General features: G+C 40.2%; 1 protein-coding gene across 1 annotated transcript in view; it reads right to left on the minus strand.

The window, feature by feature from the left end:
- Positions 1-18,874, minus strand: part of LOC106600630 (solute carrier family 26 member 6) — a 29,836-nt gene extending 10,962 nt beyond the window's left edge. Inside the window, exons 1-15 of the mRNA XM_014192131.2 lie at positions 18,093-18,874; positions 16,114-16,253; positions 15,222-15,332; positions 14,748-15,088; positions 14,356-14,508; positions 13,696-13,778; positions 11,660-11,807; positions 10,257-10,370; positions 10,070-10,147; positions 9,897-9,992; positions 9,442-9,548; positions 8,822-8,891; positions 7,906-7,998; positions 1,417-1,524; positions 15-146 (exon numbers count right to left, since the gene is read on the minus strand). Coding sequence (XP_014047606.1) covers positions 15-146; positions 1,417-1,524; positions 7,906-7,998; positions 8,822-8,891; positions 9,442-9,548; positions 9,897-9,992; positions 10,070-10,147; positions 10,257-10,370; positions 11,660-11,807; positions 13,696-13,778; positions 14,356-14,508; positions 14,748-15,088; positions 15,222-15,332; positions 16,114-16,253; positions 18,093-18,232 — 1,914 coding nt within the window. The 5' untranslated portion in view covers positions 18,233-18,874. The remainder of the gene's footprint in view (positions 1-14; positions 147-1,416; positions 1,525-7,905; positions 7,999-8,821; positions 8,892-9,441; positions 9,549-9,896; positions 9,993-10,069; positions 10,148-10,256; positions 10,371-11,659; positions 11,808-13,695; positions 13,779-14,355; positions 14,509-14,747; positions 15,089-15,221; positions 15,333-16,113; positions 16,254-18,092) is intronic.
- Between the last annotated feature and the right edge of the window lie 3,525 nt (positions 18,875-22,399).

The following is a 22,399-nucleotide window of genomic DNA, read 5'->3' on the forward strand; positions in this document are numbered from 1 at the left end:
ATCACACTACAAACCTGTCCGTTGATGGGTCGGTCAACTAGGGAAATGGCCGTCTGGTTCAATTTCAGGTCTGGGGAACCTTTCTCTTCATCCCCCTTGTCATCTGGATGGACTGTATTGTTGGGTAGGTGTCCATTCACACCATTCTGGGAAGGGAAGAGAAATAAGGTCACTAACAGTGCAATTGTTTTGTGTGTGTTTGTTAGTCCTACACTACCGTTCAAAAGTTTGGGGTCACTTATAAAATGTCCTTGTTTTTGAAAGAAAAGCAATTTTTTTTTACCATAAAAATAGCATCAAATTGATTGGAAATACAGTGTAGACACTGTTAATGTTGTAAATGACTATTGTAGCTGTAAACGTGTAAATGACTGATTTTTAATGGAATATCTACATAGGCGTACAGAGGCCCATTATCAGCAACCATCACTCCTGTGTTCCAATAGCACGTTGTGTTAGCAAATACAAGTTTATCATTTTAAAAGGCTAATTGATCATTAGAAAACCACTTTGCAATTATGTTAGCACAGCTGAAAACTGTTGTACTGATTAAAGAAGCAATAAAACTGGCCTTCTTTAGACTAGTTGAGTATCTGGAGCATCAGCATTTGTGGATTCGATTACAGGCTCAAAATGGCCAGAAACAAAGACTTTTCTTCTGAAACTCGTCAGTCTATTCTTGTTTTGAGAAATGAAGGCTACTCCATGCGAGAAACAGCCAAGAAACTGAAGATCTTGTACAGCGCTGTGTACTACTCCCTTCACAGAACAGCGCAAACTGGCTCTAAGCAGAATAGAAAGAGGAGTGAGCGGCCCCGGTGCACAACTGAGCAAGAGGACGAGTACATCTAGTTTGTGTCTAGTTTGAGAAACACTCCTCACAAGTCCTCAATTGGCAGCTTCATTAAATAGTATGTGCAAAACACCAGTCTCAATGTCAACAGTGAAGAGGCGACTCCGGGATGCTGCCCTTCTAGGCAGAGTTCCTCTGTCAAGTGTCTGTTCTTTTGCCCATCTTAATCTTTTTTATTTTTATTGGCCAGTCTGAGATATGGATTTTTCTTTGCAACTCTGCCTAGAAGGTCAGCATCCCAGAGTCGCCTCTTCACTGTTGACGTTGAGACCGGTGTTTTGCGTGTACTATTTAATGAAGCTGCCAGTTGAGGACTTGTGAGGCGTCTGTTTCTCAAACTAGACACTCTAATGTACTTGTCCTCTTCTTTCAAAAACAAGGACAATTCTAAGTCAAATCAAATGTATTTATATAGCCCTTCTTACATCAGCTGATATGTCAAAGTGCTGTACAGAAACCCAGCCTAAAACCCCAAACAGCAAGCAATGCAGGTGTAGAAGCAAGTGATCCCAAACTTTTGAACAGTGGTGTATGTGTGTTGGACGTGTGTGTGTGTACTATACCTTTTTTGCCTCTTTTTTAGCTTTGTTTTTTTCTTTCTTGTCTTTCCTCTTTTCTTCAGTGTCTCTTTTCTTCTTTTTTATCAGCAGCATTCCAATGTCAATTCCACTCTGTGTAAGAAAATGAAATGGAGTGCTTGAGATAAAGAGAGTGAAGGAGAGAGAAAGCAATTCAGATAAAAAGGTCTATTGAGAGAATGACACACAAACACTAGTCATACACTGTTTGTTCACCCAACCACAATTGCTAATAACACATTTTCAACCACAGGGGTGTGTCAGAAATATTTGTGCTATTTTCACAGTGGAAATGATGAGCACAATAGGTGGAAGTGGCACAAAACAACTGTTTAAATGAATAAATAAATAAATACATACATTGTAGGTGTGACGAGGGCATGGCCACTCACTGGCCAATCAAAGTGTTTCATGGCCTAATGCCGTGTCCACGTCCTATTGGAGTTATCAGAAGCTCCTAGTTCCCAGTGGGAAATTTCACTTGAATGACCCCGAATCCAAGTCAGAATAACAAGTGGGAAACTCAGAGAAAATGTTGTTACCCGAGTTGCCGAGTTGTGACATTTCACCACTGACCTTTTACTCTTTCAACCAGAAGATGACGACAAATTGCTCATCAATATGAATAATGAAGCTGGTCTGACCATATTGTCAATGTTAAGCAAGCTAGCTAACTTAATTATTAGCAATGTCAGCTTGATAAGCTTGCTATCTAAAATCTTATTGGTTGAAGAATTGTTCAGAGTTCAAAAGCACTTGAACACATCCACATCAGACTTACGACTTCCCACGAGCAAGTGAAGCCAGTCTAATATGGCATGCCGTTGTCTCAAGTTCATTGATAGTCTTTGCGTTGTCATCAACTCTGAATATTCCTAGTAGAACCCTTCAACCAAAGAACCCTATGCGCATTCTTTTTCAGATGAGTACTGATTTTGTATCTTATTATTACTGGAATGTTCAGAGTTCTCAACTGACATTAATATTGTTCATTTCAATCAAATCAAATAACATTTTATTAGTCACATGCGCCGAATACAACAGGTGTAGAACTTACAGTGAAATGCTTACTTATGAGCCCTTAACCGACAGTGTGGTTTAAAAAATACGGATCAGAATAAGAGATAAAAGTCATTAAAGAGCAACAGTAAAAAATAACAATATACAATTGAAGTCAAAAGTTTACACACACTTAGGTTGGAGTCATTAAAACTTGTTTTTCAACCACTCCACTAATTTCTTGTTAACTTCTTTGGGATAGGGGGCAGTATTTTCACGGCCGGATTAAAAACGTACCCAATTTAACCTGGTTACTACTCCTGCCCAGAAACTAGAATATGCATATAATTAGTAGATTTGGATAGAAAACACTCTCAAGTTTCTAAAACTGTTTGAATGGTGTCTGTGAATATAACAGAACTCCTATGGCAGGCCAAAACCAGTTGGAATATTATCGCTATTTTACGAGAAAAATAGCATAAAAATGTATTTTAAACATCGTTTGACATGCTTCTAAGTACGCTAATGGAATATTTTGAACATTTTTTGTCACGAAATGCGCTCGCGTGTCACCCTTCGGATAGTGATCTGAACGCACGAACAAAACGGAGGTATTTGGATATAACTATGGATTATTTGGAACCAAAACAACATTTGTTGTTGAAGTAGAAGTCCTGGGAGTGCATTCTGATGAAGAACAGCAAAGGTATTCCAAGTTTTCTAATAGTAATTCTGAGTTTAGTGAGCCCCAAACTTGGTGGGTGTCAAATTAGCTAGCCTGTGATGGCCGAGCTATGTACTCAGAATATTGCAAAATGTGCTTTCGCCGAAAACCTATTTTAAAATCGGACATAGCGATTGCGTAAAGGAGATCTGTATCTATAATTCTTAAAATAATTGTTATGTATTTTGTCAACGTTTATCATGAGTAATTTAGTAAATTCACCGGAAGTTTTCGGTGGGTATGCTAGTTCTGAACATCACATGCTAATGTAAAAAGCTGTTTTTTGATACAAATATGAACTTGATTGAACAAAACATGCATGTATTGTATAACATAATGTCCTAGGAGTGTCATCTGATGAAGATCATCAAAGGTTAGTGCTGCATTTAGCTGTGGTTTGGGTTTATGTGACATATATGCTTGCTTGGAAAATGGCTGTGATTATTTGTGTCTATGTACTCTCCTAACATAATGTAATGTTTTGCTTTCGCTGTAAATCCTTTTTGAAATCGGACAATGTGGTTAGATTAACAAGAGTCTTATCTTTAAAATGGTGTAAAATAGTTGATTGTTTGAGAAAATTGAATTGTGGTATTTTAGTTGGTTTTGTATTTCGCGACGTGCGATGCCATTGGCTGTTGGCTAGGGGTTCTGCAGGCAGAACAGGTTTCCGCTTGCGGAACGTCTGTCCTCAACAGGTTAAAGTAATTTCCTCACTATCTTAAATAAATGTGGACAAGGTGTCTGGCTAGACTGTAAACTCTCCTTCCAGACTCTTATTAAACATCTCCTATCCAAAATTAAATCTAGAATCAGCTTTCTATTTCGCAACAAAGCCTCCTTCACTCACGCCGCCAAACATATCCTAGTAAAACTGACTATCCTACCGATCCTTGACTTCGGCGATGTCATTTACAAAATAGCCTCCAACACTCTATTCAGCAAACTGGATGCAGTCTATCACAGTGCCATCCGTTTTGTCACCAAAGCCCCATATACCACCCACCACTGCGACCTGTATGCTCTAGTCGGCTGGCCCTCGCTACATATTCGTTGCCAGACCCACTGGCTCCAGGTCATCTATAAGTCTTTGCTAGGTAAAGCTCCTCCTTATCTCAGCTCACTGGTCACCATAACAACACCCACCTGTAGCACGCGTTCCAGCAGGTATATCTCACTGGTCATCCCCAAAGCCAACACCTCTTTGGCCGCCTTTCCTTCCAGTTCTCTGCTGCCAATGACTGGAATCAATTGCAAAAATCGCTGAAGCTGGAGACTTATATTTCCCTCACTAACTATCCGAGCAGCTAACCGATCGCTGCAGCTGTACATAGCCATTCTGTAAATAGCCCATCCAATCTACCTACCTCATCCCCATATTGTTTTTATTTACTTTTCTGCTCTTTTGCACCCCAGTATTTCTACTTGCACATCATCATCTGCACATCTATCACTCCAGTGTTAATTTGCTAAATTGTAATTACTTGCTACTATGGCCTGTTTATTGCCTTACCTCCTCACGCCATTTGCACACACTGTATACAGACTTTCTTTTTCTATTGTGTTATTGACTGTACGCTTATTCCATGTGTAACTCTGTTGTTTGTGTCGCATTGCTTTGCTTTATCTTGGCCAGGTCGCAGTTGTAAATGAGAACTTGTTCTCAACTAGCCTACCTGGTTAAATAAAGGTAAAATAAAAAAAATGATCAACTCAATCCTATAGAAAATCTGTGAGCAGAGCTGAAAAAGTGTGTGCGGACAAGGAGGCCTACAACCCTGACTCAGTTATAACAGCTCTGTCAGGAGGAATGGGCCAATATTCACCCAACTTATTGTGGAAGGCTACCTGAAACGTTTTACCCAAGTTAAACAATTTAAAGGCAATGCTGCCAAATACTAATTGAGTGTATGTAAACTTCTGACCCACTGGGAATGTGATTAAATAAATAAAACTGAAATAAATAATTCGCTCTACTATTATTCTGGCATTTCACATTCTTAAAATAAAGTGGTGATCCTAACTGACCAAAGACAGGGAATTTTTATTCGGATTAAATGTCAGGAATTGTGAAAAACTGAGTTTAAATGTAATTGGCTAAGGTGTATGTAAACTTCAACTGTATACAGGGGGTTGCCAGTATAGAGTCAATGTGCGGGGGCACCGGTTAGTTGAGGTAGTATGTACATGTAGGTAGAGTTAATTAAAGTGACATAGATGACAACAGAGAGTGGCAGTGGTGTGGAGATGGGGGGGGGGGCAATGTGAATCGTCTGACTAGATGTTCAGGAGTCTTATGGCTTAGGAGTAGAAGCTGTTTAGAAGCCTCTTGGACCTAGACTTGGCACTCCGGTAGCGCTTGCCGTGTGGTCGCAGGGAGAACAGTCTATGACTAGGGTGGCTGGAGTCTTTCACAATTTTTAGGGCCTTCCTCTGACACTGCCTGGTATAGAGGTCTAGGATGGCAAGATAATTGGCCTCAGTGATGGAATGGGCTGGGCCATTAGCACTACCCTCTGTCGTGCTTTGAGGTCAGAGGCTGAGCAGTTGCCATACCAGGCAGTGATGCAACCAGTCAGGATGCTCTTGATGGTGCAGCTGCAGATCCTTTTGACGATCTGAGGACCCATGCCAAATCTTTTCAGTCTCCTGAGGGGGAATAGGTTTTGTCATGCCCGCTTTACAGCTGTCATGGTGTGCTTGGACCATGTTAGTTTGTTGGTGATGTGGACACCAAGGAACTTGAAGCTCTCAACCTGCTCCACTGCAGCCCCGTCGATGAAAATGGGGGTGTGCTCGGTCCTCTTTTTCCTGTAGTCCACAATCATCTCCTTTGTCTTAAGATGCACTTAACTCATTTAGCAGTCATTCTTATCCAGAGTGACTTACAGGATCAATTAGGGTTCCATGCCTTGCTCATGAGCACATCGTCAGATTTGTTTTACCAAGTTTGATCGGGGATTCGAACCAGAACTTTTGAATACTCGCCTAACGCTCTTAAGCGCTAGGCTACTTGCTTATAGTCTGTATGTCATATCAAGACTCTGGATGATTCATATCGATGTGCCGCTACCGTCTCTGTTGGCTGGGCTCCCTGCCTGTGCCATTAAACCCCTACAACTCATCCAGAACGCCGCAGCCCGTCTGGTGTTCAACCTTCCCAAGTTCTCTCACGTCACCCCGCTCCTCCGCTCTCTCCACTGGCTTCCAGTCGAAGCTCGCATCCGCTACAAGACCATGGTGCTTGCCTACGGAGCTGTGAGGGGAACGGCACCTCCGTACCTTCAGGCTCTGATCAGGCCCTACACCCAAACAAGGGCACTCCGTTCATCCACCTCTGGCCTGCTCGCCTCCCTACCTCTGAGGAAGCACAGTTCCCGCTCAGCCCAGTCAAAACTGTTCGCTGCTCTGGCACCCCAATGGTGGAACAAGCTCCCTCACGACGCCAGGACAGCGGAGTCAATCACCACCTTCCGGAGACACCTGAAACCCCACCTCTTCAAGGAATACCTGGGATAGGATAAAGTAATCCTTCTAACCCCCCCCTTAAAAGATTTAGATGCACTATTGTAAAGTGGTTGTTCCACTGGATATTATAGGTGAATGCACCAATTTGTAAGTCGCTCTGGATAAGAGCATCTGCTAAATGACTAAAATGTAAAAAAAAATGTCTCTTATGACCGAAAATAACTTCTGGACATCAGAACTGGGATTACTCAACACGAACTGGAAGAATCTTTTTCCTTTAACGAGTCCGATGAGAAAGATATCCTGCTCTCCCAGGGACAGGCCCAGATCCCCGTCATTTGCGTGAAGAAAAGATGGAGGAAAAGAGGATGCAGATAGGACTGCCTTTTGAGAATCTGTAGGCGAGCGAGTAAACTCCCACTGCCATCAATTTTAATTGCTGACATGCAATCATTGGAAAATGAAATTGATGACCTACGTTTACGATTATCCTACCATTGGGACATTAAAAGCTTCTACCCCCAAGCCATAAGACTGCTGAACAATTAATCAAATGGCCACTGGACTATTACATTAACTCCCCCCCTCCATTTGTTTTGTACACTGCTGCTACTCGCTGTTTATTATCTATGCATAGTCACTTCACCCCTACCTACACGTACAAATTACCTCTAACCTGTACCCTGCACACTGACTTAGTGCTGGTACCCTGTATATTGCCTCGTTAGTGTTATGTTATTGTGTTACTTTTTATTATTTTTTACTTTAGTTTATTTGGTAAATATTTTATTAACTCTTCTTGAACTGCACTGTTGGTTAAGGGCTTGTAAGTAAGCATTTCACGGTAAGGTCTACACTTGCATTTGGCACATGTGACAAAAAAGTTTGATTTGATCGACTACACAACTACTCCATATCACCAAAATTTTCCAAAACGGAGATATGGTTCTTCAGTTTAAGGGTTCCAATGTGGATTGATACTACAGTTTGTTAAATAGCATAGGCTACGAGTAATAACAACTGTAAAAAAGGTGTGACCAATATTGCCCTTGTAGTCAAGCAAGTTTCCAATTAGCCAATTGTACTAATAATGTGACTACTGATGTGTGTATTTAAAGTAACTGCCCAGTGTTTACAGATTTCAATGAGAAATGACCTATAATTAATTACAATATGAGTGAAATCATTTTCCTTCAGAATTGTTTTAATTAAGTATGTTAAAAAGCAGATTTTTCTGTGTTGGAATGGTGTGGGCTTCTACCGGTCATAAACAATCACACTACCTTCTCCTGCAGTGCATCCAGGTATAGCTGAGCGTTGGTATAGTACATTGTGGTGGAGGAACGGAAGATAGTGATACCTGGTATCTCTTTTGCCTGTGGGACAAACCAACACACAAACAGGGGACTTCAATAGATGGTAATCTAAAAACTGTTTTAAAAGCCACTGTTGAATAACCCACTCACACCCACCTAATTACATATTACAGTTCTGTTTTTTTGCTTTGGTTTTATTTTCTAAAGTATGGGATGAATTTCCAAAACTCTTAGTACAAAACTACAAACTGGTAACACTTGTAACATGGACAGTCTTGCATTCAAAACCTTTCATTGTGCATTAATCTTGTTTGTTCACCACGCAACCACTGAAATCGTTGCATGACTCATCCATGATGTGGTACGCTCATGGGGATGGCAATCAGAAATCTTCCACCTGTATTGTAATGGTGTATTGTATTTACAGTAATGTATTGTACTTGTATTGTAGTAGTCCTGTACATGGCTCAGTTTGTAAGAGCATGGCATTAGCAACACCAGAGTTGTGGGTTTGATTCCAACTGTGGTGACATACCAAAAATGTTGTCACTTTGGATAAAAGTGTCTGCTACGTAAATGGCATATATTACAGTACTGTATTTGCCAACGTAATTTTAGTAAAGCAGTGTGAACTTTGCATTGCATTGTGAAAGGCAATTACTTTATATGAACATGTGTTGCAATGTGAAACATGTATTTCTAGATGAAACACTGATTAAGTTTGGTGAAAAAAAGGACTGTATGATTTTGTGTAGTTGGTCAGTTGAAAATGTACTTAGACAACTAACTTTTTGATGATCTGTTTTGAGTTTTGTACTAAAAGTTATGAAAATGTACCGCATACTAAAGCGATACAAAAAACCTGTAAACTCCTCAGTTTCACCTCCTCATATGTGTCTGTATCCAGGTAGAGCTCAGTCCCAGGAACGTGCCCCAGGATAGAGTACCGCGGCCTGGGAGAGAGAGAGAGAGAGAGAGAGAGTGCGCGTGAGAGAGAGAGAACAGATGTTATCTACTTTATGAAGAAAGAGGAAGAAAGAGTCGCGACCAGAAGGGTTGCCCCAAAAATTATAATAATACGAGTACAGATTTTTGTATGGGACAATATATAACATTTTTGAGAAAGATATTTACTGGTTTCTTTTCATTTCGGTAAGAGATTAAAATGTAATAAAGGTTATTTGTTAATGTAAAAATGTAAATGTACCGATTTTAAGGTTGTATCATCATATTTGGGGTGGGGTCGCGAGAAATTATTGCGAAAAAAATGGGGTCCCCGCTTAAAGTTTGAATACCACTGTTAAAAGGTAAATCCCTCTTACTCTCTCTTATAACAAAGCAAACAAACACAAACGCAAACACGTGTGCTCATGGACACACACATACACACTTTTAAAATTGTATAAACTGCCTTAATTTTGCTGGACCCCTGGAAGAGTAGCTGCTGCCTCGGCAGCTAATGGGGATCCATAATAAATACAAATAAAATACACTCAGACTCACAGTTGTGTTCTGAAGATGACAGTGAGCATAGAGAAGCTGATGGATGCAGCCAGGCCGAGGTCCAGGTTCAGCAAAATAGTACACACCAGAGTTACCAACCACACCAGCTAGGGGACAGCAGAGACACAGGTAATCAATATGGGGAATACCCAGGAATCAGGGTTTCCCAAACCCCATTTGAGTCATATACGTTAATCTCAAGTTAGGATGCATGTTTTAGGACATAAATATGAAGTGTATAGATGTGTTGCTCACACATCTATACACGGCGGTCTAAGATGCTAAATTTCAGTATAAGAGGTGTCACTATAGACCCTGGTTCGAATCCAGGCTAAATCACATCTGGTTGGGAGTCCACAGGGCGGCACACAATTGGCCCAGGGTAAGCCGTCAATGTAAATAAGATTTTGATCTTAACTGACGTGCCTAGTTAAATAAAAAATAAAATTGCTCACCAGGTCGACCTTATTGCTCTTCCAGAGTGCAGGAATGTCTTTAAACTGCATAAAAAGGCCTTTCAGGTTCACAACCACTATACAGGCCAGGACAGCCTAGGGGACACACAAACACTCATCAGATCAGTGTTGTCTGTGTTTGGATGGAGTGGAGGTGATGGAGAGATGGATACCTTGGGTAGCTCCTCAAACAGTGTCCCCAGTTGCAGAATGAAGATCAGCACAAGTACTGAAGAAATCAGCCCCACAACCTGACAAAATGTACAAACACAAACATCAGTTAGTGTGTACGCTTGCGTAAATATTAGCAAATGAAGATACGTGTATGTGCATGCATGAGTGTATGTCTGTGTGTGTTACCTGTGTCTTGCCTCCAGTGCTATCCTGGAGGAGGGTACGGGACGGAGAAGCAGCAATAGCGTGGCATTGAAAGAATCCTCCCACTATGTTACAGAGACCAATAGCCACCATCTCCTAGAAAGAGAGAAAGAAGACCAAGAGAGTGAAAGAGAGGGGGGAGATTAGAGGAATCCAGAGGCTCAATTACATTGGGGTTTATTTACTTGTGGCCACCCCCAGTAAATAAGTCCTAGTACTTATTCAGTGGTATATTCAGTACTTCTCCTTCATACTTGACTGAGCAGAGCGTGTCGGCCATTAAACATTCAGGACCAGAGAGCTGTAAGCTGGTACAGACACTGTGTGTTCTCTTCCTGTCTCACTCTTTCAGAGCAAAGCAACCCCAAGCACATGCCTCTGTTGGTCTGCCTGCATGCCAGTGTGTGTGTGTGTTTGTGCGTGCATGTCTAGAATTGGCTTCCTATTTCGCGACAAAGCATCCTTCACTCATCCTTCACTCATGCTGCCAAACATACCCTCGTAAAACTGACCATCCTACCGATCCTCGACTTTGGCGATGTCATTTACAAAATAGCCTCCAATACCCTACTCAATAAACTGGATGCAGTCTTATCACAGTGCCATCCGTTTTGTCACCAAAGCCCCATATACTACCTACCACTGCGACCTGTACGCTCTCGTTGGCTGGCCCTCGCTTCATACTCGTCGCCAGACCCACTGGCTCCAGGTAATCTACAAGACCCTGCTAGGTAAAGTCCCCTCTTATCTCCCCTCACTGGTCACCATAGCAGCACCCACCTGAAGCACGCACTCCAGCAGGTATATCTCTCTGGTCACCCCCAAAGCCAATTCCTCATTTGGCCGTCTCTCCTTCCAGTTCTCTGCTGCCAATGACTGGAATGAACTACAAAAATCTCTGAAACTGGAAACATTTTTCTCCCTAATTAGCTTTAAGCACCAGCTGTCAGAGCAGCTCACAGATCACTGCACCTGTACATAGCCCATCTATAATTTAGCCCAAACAACTACCGCTTCCTCTACTGTATTTATTTATTTTGCTTCTTTGCACCCCATTATTTCTATTTCTACTTTGCACTTTCTTCCACTACAAATCTACCATTCCAGTGTTTTACTTGCTATATTGTATTTACTTTGCCACCATGGCCTTTTTTGCCTTTACCTCCCTTATCTCACCTCATTTGCTCACATTGTATATAGACTTATTTTTCTACTGTATTATTGAATGTATGTTTGTTTTACTCCATGTGTAACTCTGTGTTGTTGTATGTGTCGAACTGCTTTGCTTTATCTTGGCCAGGTCACAATTGTAAATGAGAACTTGTTCTCAACTTGCCTACCTGGTTAAATAAAGGTGAAATAAAAATAAAAAATAAATGTTCCACCTGGTTGCTGTCCACATTGTAGCCGTGTTTTTGGCCGAAGATTTTGCCCAAGGAGATGTTAAGGGCATATCCCACTATGCCTACTACGAATGCATCACCAACTACCGAACCCCACAGACTAATGTCAGGTGACATGGGAGGCTGTAGTCTAAGGATAGAGAGGAAAGGGAGATGGGGAGAAGGCAGGAGTGGAGAGAAAGGGAGAGGGAGAGAAGGAGAGGGAGAAATTAAAGTGGACAGGGGGAGGAAGGGATAGAGGAGAATTATGTGGTTACAAAGACACTGTAAAAATGTATCCCATTGATTACTGCCTCGTACAGACCCCTCCTCCTTCCCCAACACATCCCCATGATTCTTGCCGCTGTTGAAACATGTACACAAACAAATAATTACATTGGGGTTTAATTGTGTATCAATGCGCAGGCTATGTTATGATGGCTCAAAGTAACCTGAATGATAAACAAAGTGATAAAGGACCTGTAGGCTACCTGAGGTAAAGCATTGTTATGAAGAAAATGATTTGATAATTGAAAGAATGAAATGATCAATTTACACCAGTGATAATGATCAAGCTTATGAATACTGTCTCATGTCAATCTGATAACTAATCACTCAACTGACAATACTCTGGGAAACACCAAAACGTTCCACTAGCTACTGTTGCAGCAAGTTGAGCTTCAGCTTCATCAGTGTCATCAGGAGTTGGTCTGTCAAGTCCAACTGAAAGCTGCCTTTGTAGAGGGATAGAAGATGTTCCTCCAGGGTAGAGAAGGCAGCAAGAGACAAGCCTGTATGCAGTCGACAGAGTGCTTCGTTCCTCAGCAGGGTTTTGTAGAGAGGTGCTGCTGGGCACTGTGTCCCTGCCTCACAGGTGGTGGGCTTTACATGATCACCTGAGCTGTAGTTGTGATCACTTAGAGACGGGTCTTCCCATTGGGTTTGGGCATCCTTCTCTGAAGGCATATCCATTCCTTCTATCTGTGTTGGCCAATCCCCATTTTCAATTTGGTGAACACTTAGAGATGGGTCTTCCCATTGGGTTTGGGCATCCTTCTCTGAAGGCATATCCATTCCTTCTATCTGTGTTGGCCAATCTCCATTTTCACTTTGGTGAACACTTGAGCCTGTTGTGTCATCTGTTAAGAAATCAGTATGGCTTGTTAAACAAGTCAATGGACAGTTAATAACAAAAAAACACCATGCTAAATGGACGCTCCTAATAATATTTAATAATCATAATAATTAAGTATATATAAAATTGGATTTTTTTATTATTGCGTTGTAGAGGAAATAAATGGTTATATTGAGACTGTGCATAGATACAAATGCAAGAGGGAGACACAAAATGAAAGCAAGAAAACTTTTCAAGCATTTTGCTTACCTGTCACTGATGACTGCCTGACCAACACCCAATGCTTCTTCATGAGTGGAGCATCGTAGCCAAGCCATTTCTCTGGGTAAGGATGCTCCACTGTAGGCTTCTTGTCAAAGAAGTGGTAGGAGCACACAAAGGGATGTTTTGGTGATTTCTTTAGTTTCAACGCTTTGAGCCAAAACCGCAAAGTCTCCACGTCTTTAGGAGGTGGATGCAGGTCGTATGTGGCTCACAGGTCCATTCAAATCGACGTAGAGGTTGGTGTTCAAAACATTGCTATTGTAAAAACTGTCTCTTCATCCAACTATTGTGACAGCCTCGTACTGAACATATAATGCTTGTCATGTTGATCAATTTTAGGATTTTGTGCGGTTCTGTCAGTGTAAAACTATTAAGCTCTCAACTAAAAGTACCACTTTGCATGCGCTAGCGTCGCACAAATGCTGCCGGAAATACAAACACAATTGCAACTAACTCACCGCGATCACTGTGACGTTCCAGAACAAGGCGAATAGGATGACTCTTTCCCAATGAACTACACCATATCACCTTCCCCTATCTTCCCTCTTCCTCTCCTCTTCTCCTGTGGACTCAACTGATCTTAGAAATCCCCCACCCACACACAAACACTAACACATAACACACACTCATAAACACTCACCCTTTGGGGATCTGTCCGATGACGGCCACTTTGTATCGGCTGTTCAGTTTGCAGTAGTAAGAGATAAGTGTTGCTACTATGATCTGTAACACACACATAGACACACATAAGTTACCATGCTCACAAAAACACAACATCGCTTGTCCTGTTGTGTACATGTGCATTTGTGAGTAAATCATTATTTCAGACCCTGTGTGGCTTTGCTGTGTTTGGAATCCATGAACAAATACAGGCCGATTATTTAACACAACTAATCATTTTACCATATTTTATTGGATCAATGTGACTAACTGGGCACATGCACACAGAGAGACACATACACTCCTCTTGACGAAATTACAAAATTATGTGCAAATATGGAACATTAAACTAAAAATAAGATGAACCACTTTCTGGCCTTACTCTCCTATCAGCCATGGTGACAGGTTGCCCTCTAGTGGTTTTCACTAAACGTGTCGTTAAAGAGACCAAAAGAGAGAGAGAGGAATGAGGAGCAAAAGACTTGAGGATGATTGTATGAATAATAATCAGAAACACACAGAGAGGTGTTAGATGTAGAGCAGGGTTTCCCAAACTTGGTCCACGTGTTTGTTTTTGCCCTAGCACTACACAGCTTATTCAAATAACCGAGTTTGGTTAACCCTGGTGTAGAGGACTTACCGTTATGAGTTCTATTGGAACAGGCACAGGCATTTTCTTCTCATAGTAAATGTTGAGTTCTTTGACCGCTATGAGGACCGCCAAGGCCACTAGAGTTACCACCACGGCCGCAATGTTAGTCTCTGGCAGATGTCTACAGATATCTATTAGGAGCTAGAGAGAGAGAGAGAGAGAGAGAGAAATGAGGAGCGCGAGAGAGAGAGAGAAATGAGGAGCGCGAGAGAGAGAGAGAGAGAGAGAGAGAGAGAGAGAGAGGAATGAGGAGCAAGAGAGAGAGAGAGAGCGAGAGAGAGAGAGTTTCTGCATACATGCAGTAGTTGGAAAACATTTACAACTTTTGTACGTGTGAATCATCTGTTTCTGTGTGTGGATGTGTTGTGTGTACCACTCACATAGACCTGAGACAGCGGTCCGGAGAAGCGTCCAGTGCGGATCCCAAAGAAGTTTGGGAGTTGGGAAAGTACCACATGTATACCTGCTCCTGTCATGTAACCACGCACCAGGGGATCCGACAGGTACGTCACCGCAAAACCAAACCGAATCATGCCCAGCAGAAACAGAAAGATCCCACTCAGTAAAGTGGTGCTGGCTGCTATCTGTACTCTGAAGGCATCACGGGCTACTACATCTATAACTGCAGTCCCATTGGTTCCATTTAGAATCATGAAGGCACTGTTTGGGGCCAGCCTCTCTGTCGTGGTGCCTATCATGATGCTGGTCACAGCAAATGCGCCTGAGGGAACACACACACATTACACACACAAGATCATATTAGTGAATTCATTAGCATATTCCTTCGACCAAATTATATTAAAACATTCAAATTCTTTCTCTTTCTCCTTCCCCCCTTCCACACTCTGTCTTGCCTACGGAGATGTGTCTGGAGGTGCCAAAGATGCAGTAAATGAGTACAGGGTAGAAGGAAGTGTAGAGGCCAAACACTGGGGGCACCGAGGCCAGGAGAGCATAGGCCAAACCTGGGGAAACGTTACAGAAATGTCAGTCTTCATAGTCTAAAATAGATAGTTATCATGTAGTATTCTCAGCCCAAAGAGATGCAACACTAACTTGAGATCAACTTGTGTAAATCATGCTTTCACATACCTCAAGCATTGTTATCAATTAAAGATTTACATGTGGTTACATGCAGTGGCTGACGTGACTAAGTACTCAGTGGTGTAAAGTACTACTTAAGTAATTTATTTGGGGAGGCCTATCTGTACTTTAATATCTCTATTTGTTACAACTTTTACTTTTACTCAACTACATTCCTAAAGAAAATAATGTACTTTTTTAACATTTTCCTTCACCCTCAAAAGAACTGAGAACTTTTTTAATGCTTAGCAGGACATGAAAACTGTCAAATCTTTCCACTGATCAAGAGCACATCCCTGGTCATCCCTACTGCCTCAGATCTGGCGAACTCATTAAACACAAATACTTCATTTGTAAATTATTTCAGATTGTTGGAGTTTTTTTTATGCTGCTGTCTGGTTGGCTTAATATAAGAATTTAACTTGACATATTCTCAAGTATAACAATTGGTACTTTTGAACTTACAGTAAGTACATTTTTAAATAAATAGTTTAGACTTTTACTCAAGTAGTATTTTACTGGTTAACTTTCACTTTTACTTGAGTCATTTTCTATACATTTTGGTCAGGTACGACTATTTAGTACTTTTTCCACCATGTGTTGTTGATTTCAAGTTAGGATTGGGCCCTGTGTGTGTGTTCAAACAGTAGAGGTGGTACAGACCCATAGGCAGGTGCATGATGCCAATGCTTATGCCAGATATGAGGTCTCCCAGTGCGTCTTGTCTCACTGAGTAACAAGGCAGCCATGACAGGATAGGTATAAAGCTCAGCACAGAACGCTTCAGCTTGGGCACTGAACACCTGCGACCAGGGGGAAGAGTTGGAGAAGTGGAGAAAAGAATAATACATTTTTGTTATCCATTTGTGACAACGGATATGTGTCTGCTGTGTGTTGAAGTTGGTGGATAGGGCATGCAGGCAACTCAGCTCCTTGAGTGCCACAGTGAGTGCAGGGTTTTGTTCCATTCCATCTCTTACACATCTAATTAAACTAACCAGGAGTCTTACAGCTAGGCTGGAACATAAGCCAGCACACACTGTGGCCATTCAGGACCAGGTTTCATCTCCTTTAGTGGCACATAGAGCTGGTAACACTGTGCCATAGGGCTGTAGATAAAATCAAGGGAGTACGCCTACATAGGATTTTGACAAAAGGCGAAATTCGGCAATTAAAATAAATGTTCTATCACATTGAACATATTATTTTGGGGAAGCTCAATTGATTCTGAGTTTGAGCATATCAAACTATTAATAAGATGTGTACACTCAGATTTTGTATAAATCACTTGCGCTGCTCGCGGTTTGAAGTCCACAATGTAGGGGGGAGGTTGTAAGGCAGGGTTCCCCAACTGGCCGGATTTGGCCCACGAGTGGTTTTATTTGGTCCCCAAAATTGTCTTATGTCATTAGACACAAAAGACTGTAAAAACACCAGGAAATCAGCTCCAGGTGATTTACATTTTTGAAATCTGCTCCCAAGTATTCCCACACATAGTAGAGTGACATGATCGTATAAAAATGCAAGAAAGTTTTGAAATGATTATGTTTTAGTCAAATAGTATATCTGTTTGGGATTCTTGCGGTCAAATTGACTTGTAATTATTAGAAAGAGGAGGAAGGGAAGCGCTACTAAGGTACACAATAGTAAATGTTGGTAGACAGAAGGTGCTCTTTGGTAAAAGGGGTGAGTTGGTCATCAAAAAGAAAGGAGGACCAAGGCACTCTTCATATAATTAATTAAAATGCCTTTATTATTATGGCATGTTCAATAGAAACAATGTTTTTTCAAATCCGACGCGTTTCGGCTGCATGGCCTTCGTCAGGGAGTACAAAGAAATAATACGTCTTCTTTTGAACAGCTTTTCCAATTAGCCCTAATTTGAAGAGGGAGTGGTTAAAATTGATTGGACACACCTAGTAAGCAATAGTATACACACTTTAAAGTGAAATACTGTAGCTATGTTATCCAAGCTAGAAGTATCAGAACACTTAAAAAGGTAGTTCTAACCTTAAATATGGCTGGGAGAAGTGTCAAGAATAAGAAAGTAATATATTCCATAGTACACTAGAACACAGCAAAACATGAACAACAAGAGTCTAAACATAGCTGAGGGCAATTGAGCAAAATGTCCACTAGATGACAGCAAATGGACCCATCACAACCCTACAGGAAGGGTGAGAAATCCATATCTTCATTTAAACCCGGGTATTTAGTGGCCTGTAGTTTGTAAATCCAAAAACTTTCCCTTTGGTTTAACTGTTTAAGACGGTCCCCTTTTCTAATAGAGGCCGGGATATGATCAATACCCATAGCTTGTAGGGAGGCAGGGTTGCCATGGTGTAAGGACGTGTAGTGCCTTGCCATGGGGTAGTCGTCATTGCCTACCCGTATGTCGTACTTGTGTTCCGCTAGGCGGTCTTGAAGGCGTCTCTTTGTCTCTTTGGTTTGTCTATGTTGAAAATTGGTTACCATGACATAATCCCTTTGTTGAAATTTCACCCTCTAAATAACAGTCTACATTGATGACTTTTGCAAATCCAATGTATTTGACTAAATTCCACATCACAATACCTTGACAAATTTCATTGAAACAACATTGATTCAACTAGTTTGTGCCCAGTGGGATGTTACTATCTTACCTGAGGGAATCTTTCACCCGTTCCTTCAGGAGAGGTCTGGTGGAGTGAGTCCGTCTTCTGGCCAACTCGTCCAAGCAAAGCTCGTTCAGAACATCCCTCTCCACGTAAAACTCCCCAGCCCTCTGCTCCTTAACTCCCATGGCTGTCTTCCAACACTGAATGTCTGTGTGTTTATTGCTTTATGTGTCTCTCTCTTTTCTTTCTATGTCTCTTTGTCTGTCTTTTTAGTCTGAAACAGTGTACAGAGGAGAAACCTCTTGTTCCAAAACAGCAGTCTCACAATTATCATCAAACTGTCAAACACCCTGATAAGAGGTACAAAAAACAAGAAGCTACTCTATGTTCCAAGCTAGTCTGAGTGTACTCCTGGCTGTGTCTTTGTTTGTATCTGTTGGACCTTCTTCATATCTGGTGCAGGACACAATCCCTGATATTCTGGTTCTAACAGAGACTTGGCTGACTGATTCGGTCTCGGATAAGGACATTGAGATTTGTGGTTAAAATATCTTCAGGTGTGATATATTGCAAAAAGGGAAAGGAGTGGCTGTTTATGTAAAAACAACACACTTGGCATCATGTTGTCTAAATATTACTGTTCCCAAGAAAATTAGCTGGTTATAGATAAGCCAAATAAACCCAAATACACATTTATTTGTTGCTGGGATTTACCACTGTGATTAGTGAAAACAGGGGATGGATCAACAACATTGCAGTTAGTTACAGTATGGGATCTTACTTTGAAACAGGAAAATAATCCTGCAGCAACAGGAAATGTGAATTATTATGTGGATTGTAATAAATGTACATTTTCGTAGGTTTTTTTCGGGAAAGGAAAATCAAGTGTGAAAATTCAAAGTGGAAATTACAAACTTCAGAAGAGTTTTTCAACCTAAAATACACTACAAGTTTTATGTCAGGGTGATCAAATGAATAACAGTTAATGTAATAACTTTTCAATTTTGTTAATAATAAAACTGGTTAATGTAATAACTTGCCGGCTAATGTAATAAAATGTTGAAAGGTTGATATAACAACTTTTTTTTGCCTTAACAACTGTTATCAATTTGTAAGTCGCTCTGGATAAGAGCGTCTGCTAAATGACGTAAATGTAAAATGTAAATGTATTACGTAACAACTGTTTTGATGAATAATGTAATTACTTGTTAGATGGTAATAACTTCAACCAGTGTAATAAAATACCAAAATCAATATTTTTATGTACTATTTCCCTCAGTTTGATAAACATAACACCACCAACAAACAAACTCATGCACATCATACATTAATACTCAGACATTCATAAGCACTCATTGAAATGTAGGCTACGCACATGCAGAGTCATAGAAACACACGAACACCAAAGTAACAGAATAGTCATAAACTCATACAAGACACGTAAGTGTGTTCACCAAACTACCAAACGTCATTGAAATGTGTACACACACACAAACACATAGGCACCTGAGCAAGAGCCCCATATGGAAGTGTACTGTGGCCGCTTGGCAGTTACAATGTTGCCAAGCTGTATGCTGTGCCTATGCGCAAAATGAGAAAGCACTGAATATTTGTACCTCGATAAAACAGTTCTGCTTTGATGGTAAGTAAAATCAACCAAATAAGTAAATTCTACCCTATATGGATCAAATACGTATGCTGCTGGGACAGGTTTGAAACATTTTCATGGTGATACTGTGACAGCGCTTTAAAAAAAAAACATGTTAGAGATAGGGATGTGCATGAGTTTCGACGGACGACAAAACTCGATCTTAAAACAGATATCACACATTTTGAAATTAATTTGCATGGACTCTAGTGTTCCATAGGCCTACATGTGCCTTTGCACAACAAAAAAGAAACCAAGCCAAGTTCCTCTCTGTACATTCCCTTTCTCCTCTGTGTCTCACTCACTCAACTGCGTTCAGACACCTCCCTCTACACACTTGTCATGAATATGCGCACAAGCACCCACTAGACATACAGAAATAAATACCTATAAAAACATATCTAACTGATGTGATACACAAGCTACATTCCTTGCCAAACAGATTCTGTGGCCGTAATACCATGCAGTGTTCAATATGGAATTGCCCATTTACAAAATTTCAAAGAACAAGCAGAATAAAATAAATCAAACATATGTATATAGAAAAGAAGACCAATTTTGGTTTGTAACCGTGGAAAAATTGTCTTTCAACTTCGCCAAACTGAGCCCCGTTTCAAATGATCACTCTTTGAGATGCGCATCACTTTGCACTGCAATCTTTTTTCATTTGGAAAAATGTTCTATTCTATTTTATTCTGTTATTTTAAATAATTTTCTTTACTATAAAATAGGTGTGTCTTGACTGTGACCAGGGTTTGGGAAATAAGAATCATCCGTCTACTAAATTAACAAAACAAGGCTGGCTATGTCACAGCCACAGGCTTCTACAAACAAGCTCCACCTTTTTGATGATCGTGTTCCACAATATAACCAGCTGATATTACGGTTTCAATAAATCAATCTTAAATGGCATTTGTTTTTTTATTGACTGAATATACAGTATATTGAGCAGTTTAGCAATTGGGATTTCTTATCTGTAATTGTAATGATAAATTAGGCATTGTTGGCATATAGATAACATATTTAACACATAACACATATTTCTTTCTGGACTTTTTTAAATTTATTTGAGTACTCCAGTTCAATATAATTTATTGTGGCAGAACCTAAGAAAATTATATGTGTTCTGTTCATACATATGGATTCCTCCTGTGAAGAAACAGTGTAGAATTTCACGAAATGGTTTAACATTAAAAATATATAATTCCTGATCAAAATGAAAATGGAAAATAATCACATTGTGTTCAGGATTCATTCATCACAATCCAATTCCATGTATTCAATATAAAGGCTGGTCTGCTCATAGTTTTGTAGACTTTACTTCAGCAAGCATAAACACAACCCCCAATGAAAATAAGGAATGGTGAATACAGTGGAGGAACACAACTGATATGAATGTATCAGCCTCAACTCCACCAAAGCAACGCTCTGTAATGGAAGGCCACAATGTTGAAGATGATGACTTACAGATGCCCTATCTTAATTTGATCATTCTCTTCTTTCATGAATTTGAAATGAAAACTTGTAGTGTATTCATGGTTTAAAAATACATCTAAAATGTCATTTCCACTTTAAAATGTCAGACTTGATATGCCCTAACAAAAAATGTATCAACCCCTCAAGAATGTCCATTAATTATAATCGTATATGACAAGAAGGCCTGCACACTGTTAAAGCTCCCAATTCACCGCTTTATTGACAACGTTTCCATCCGAAACGGATCTTCGTTTCGGGTCAAAGCATGGTCAAGAAAGTGGTGAATTGGGAGCTTTAACAGTGTGCAGGCCTTCGTGTTCTACATTAGAATTCTTTATTAGCCCAGCATCTACAGTATGTTTTTAAGGATGTACGTACGACCACAAACTTTTCATTCATTATAATTGACATTTCTTGTTGCTGCAGGAATATTTTCCTGCTGTGTGAAACTGGCTCAAATTAAGATCAGACATATGTACATGTAGGAGTAACCCAAAGATACGTAGAAGTAGAAGTAATCCAACTTCATTATAAGTATCTCTGCATGTCCACAGTGTTGTAAAAAAATCATACAAATCGAAAGTCCCCGTTGCCTAGATCTTTCCCTATATTATACCTGATTGACTACTGATGAAGCCATTCACAATTTTGTGTAGTAGTATTTACAGATTTTTTTTACTGATTTCCATAAACAGTGAACAAATTTGCAACCTCTTCTGATGAAAACAAAGTGTTAATGTTCTGTGAACAAAACACTTTACAATTAATTTTGTATTCATCGATTACAATTATATTTAAAGTTTTGCAAAAGTGGGTCTAAGATATGTAATTCAGGTACAAATGTTAGAAAATTACCAGACATTATGCAAATGTATTTAAAGACATAGTACAATGATTTTTATTTACCCTTCCTGTTGAAAAGGGATATCTCAAGTTTAAATACACTCAGTACTAAAGTGGGAAAAAAATATATTTTCAAATTTTATTTGATCATTGTTGTTCTGCTACTTTCAACCACAGTTCCAGGAAGTGATTGTATGTGAAAACTGTATTATTGTGTTTGGTGTGTCATAGGGTTGGGCACGGTAACAACAAAAATACATGTTTCCATTATACACATGCACACCCTGTATGTGTGGGTATATAGCAGTACATTATGTGTATTTTGGCAACACAAAAGGGGGTACACCATAATGCATTAATTAGACCTTTTTTAAATAATTAATAA

This window comes from Salmo salar, chromosome ssa03 (genome assembly GCF_905237065.1).
Source record: "Salmo salar chromosome ssa03, Ssal_v3.1, whole genome shotgun sequence".
Taxonomy (NCBI): Eukaryota; Metazoa; Chordata; class Actinopteri; order Salmoniformes; family Salmonidae; genus Salmo; species Salmo salar.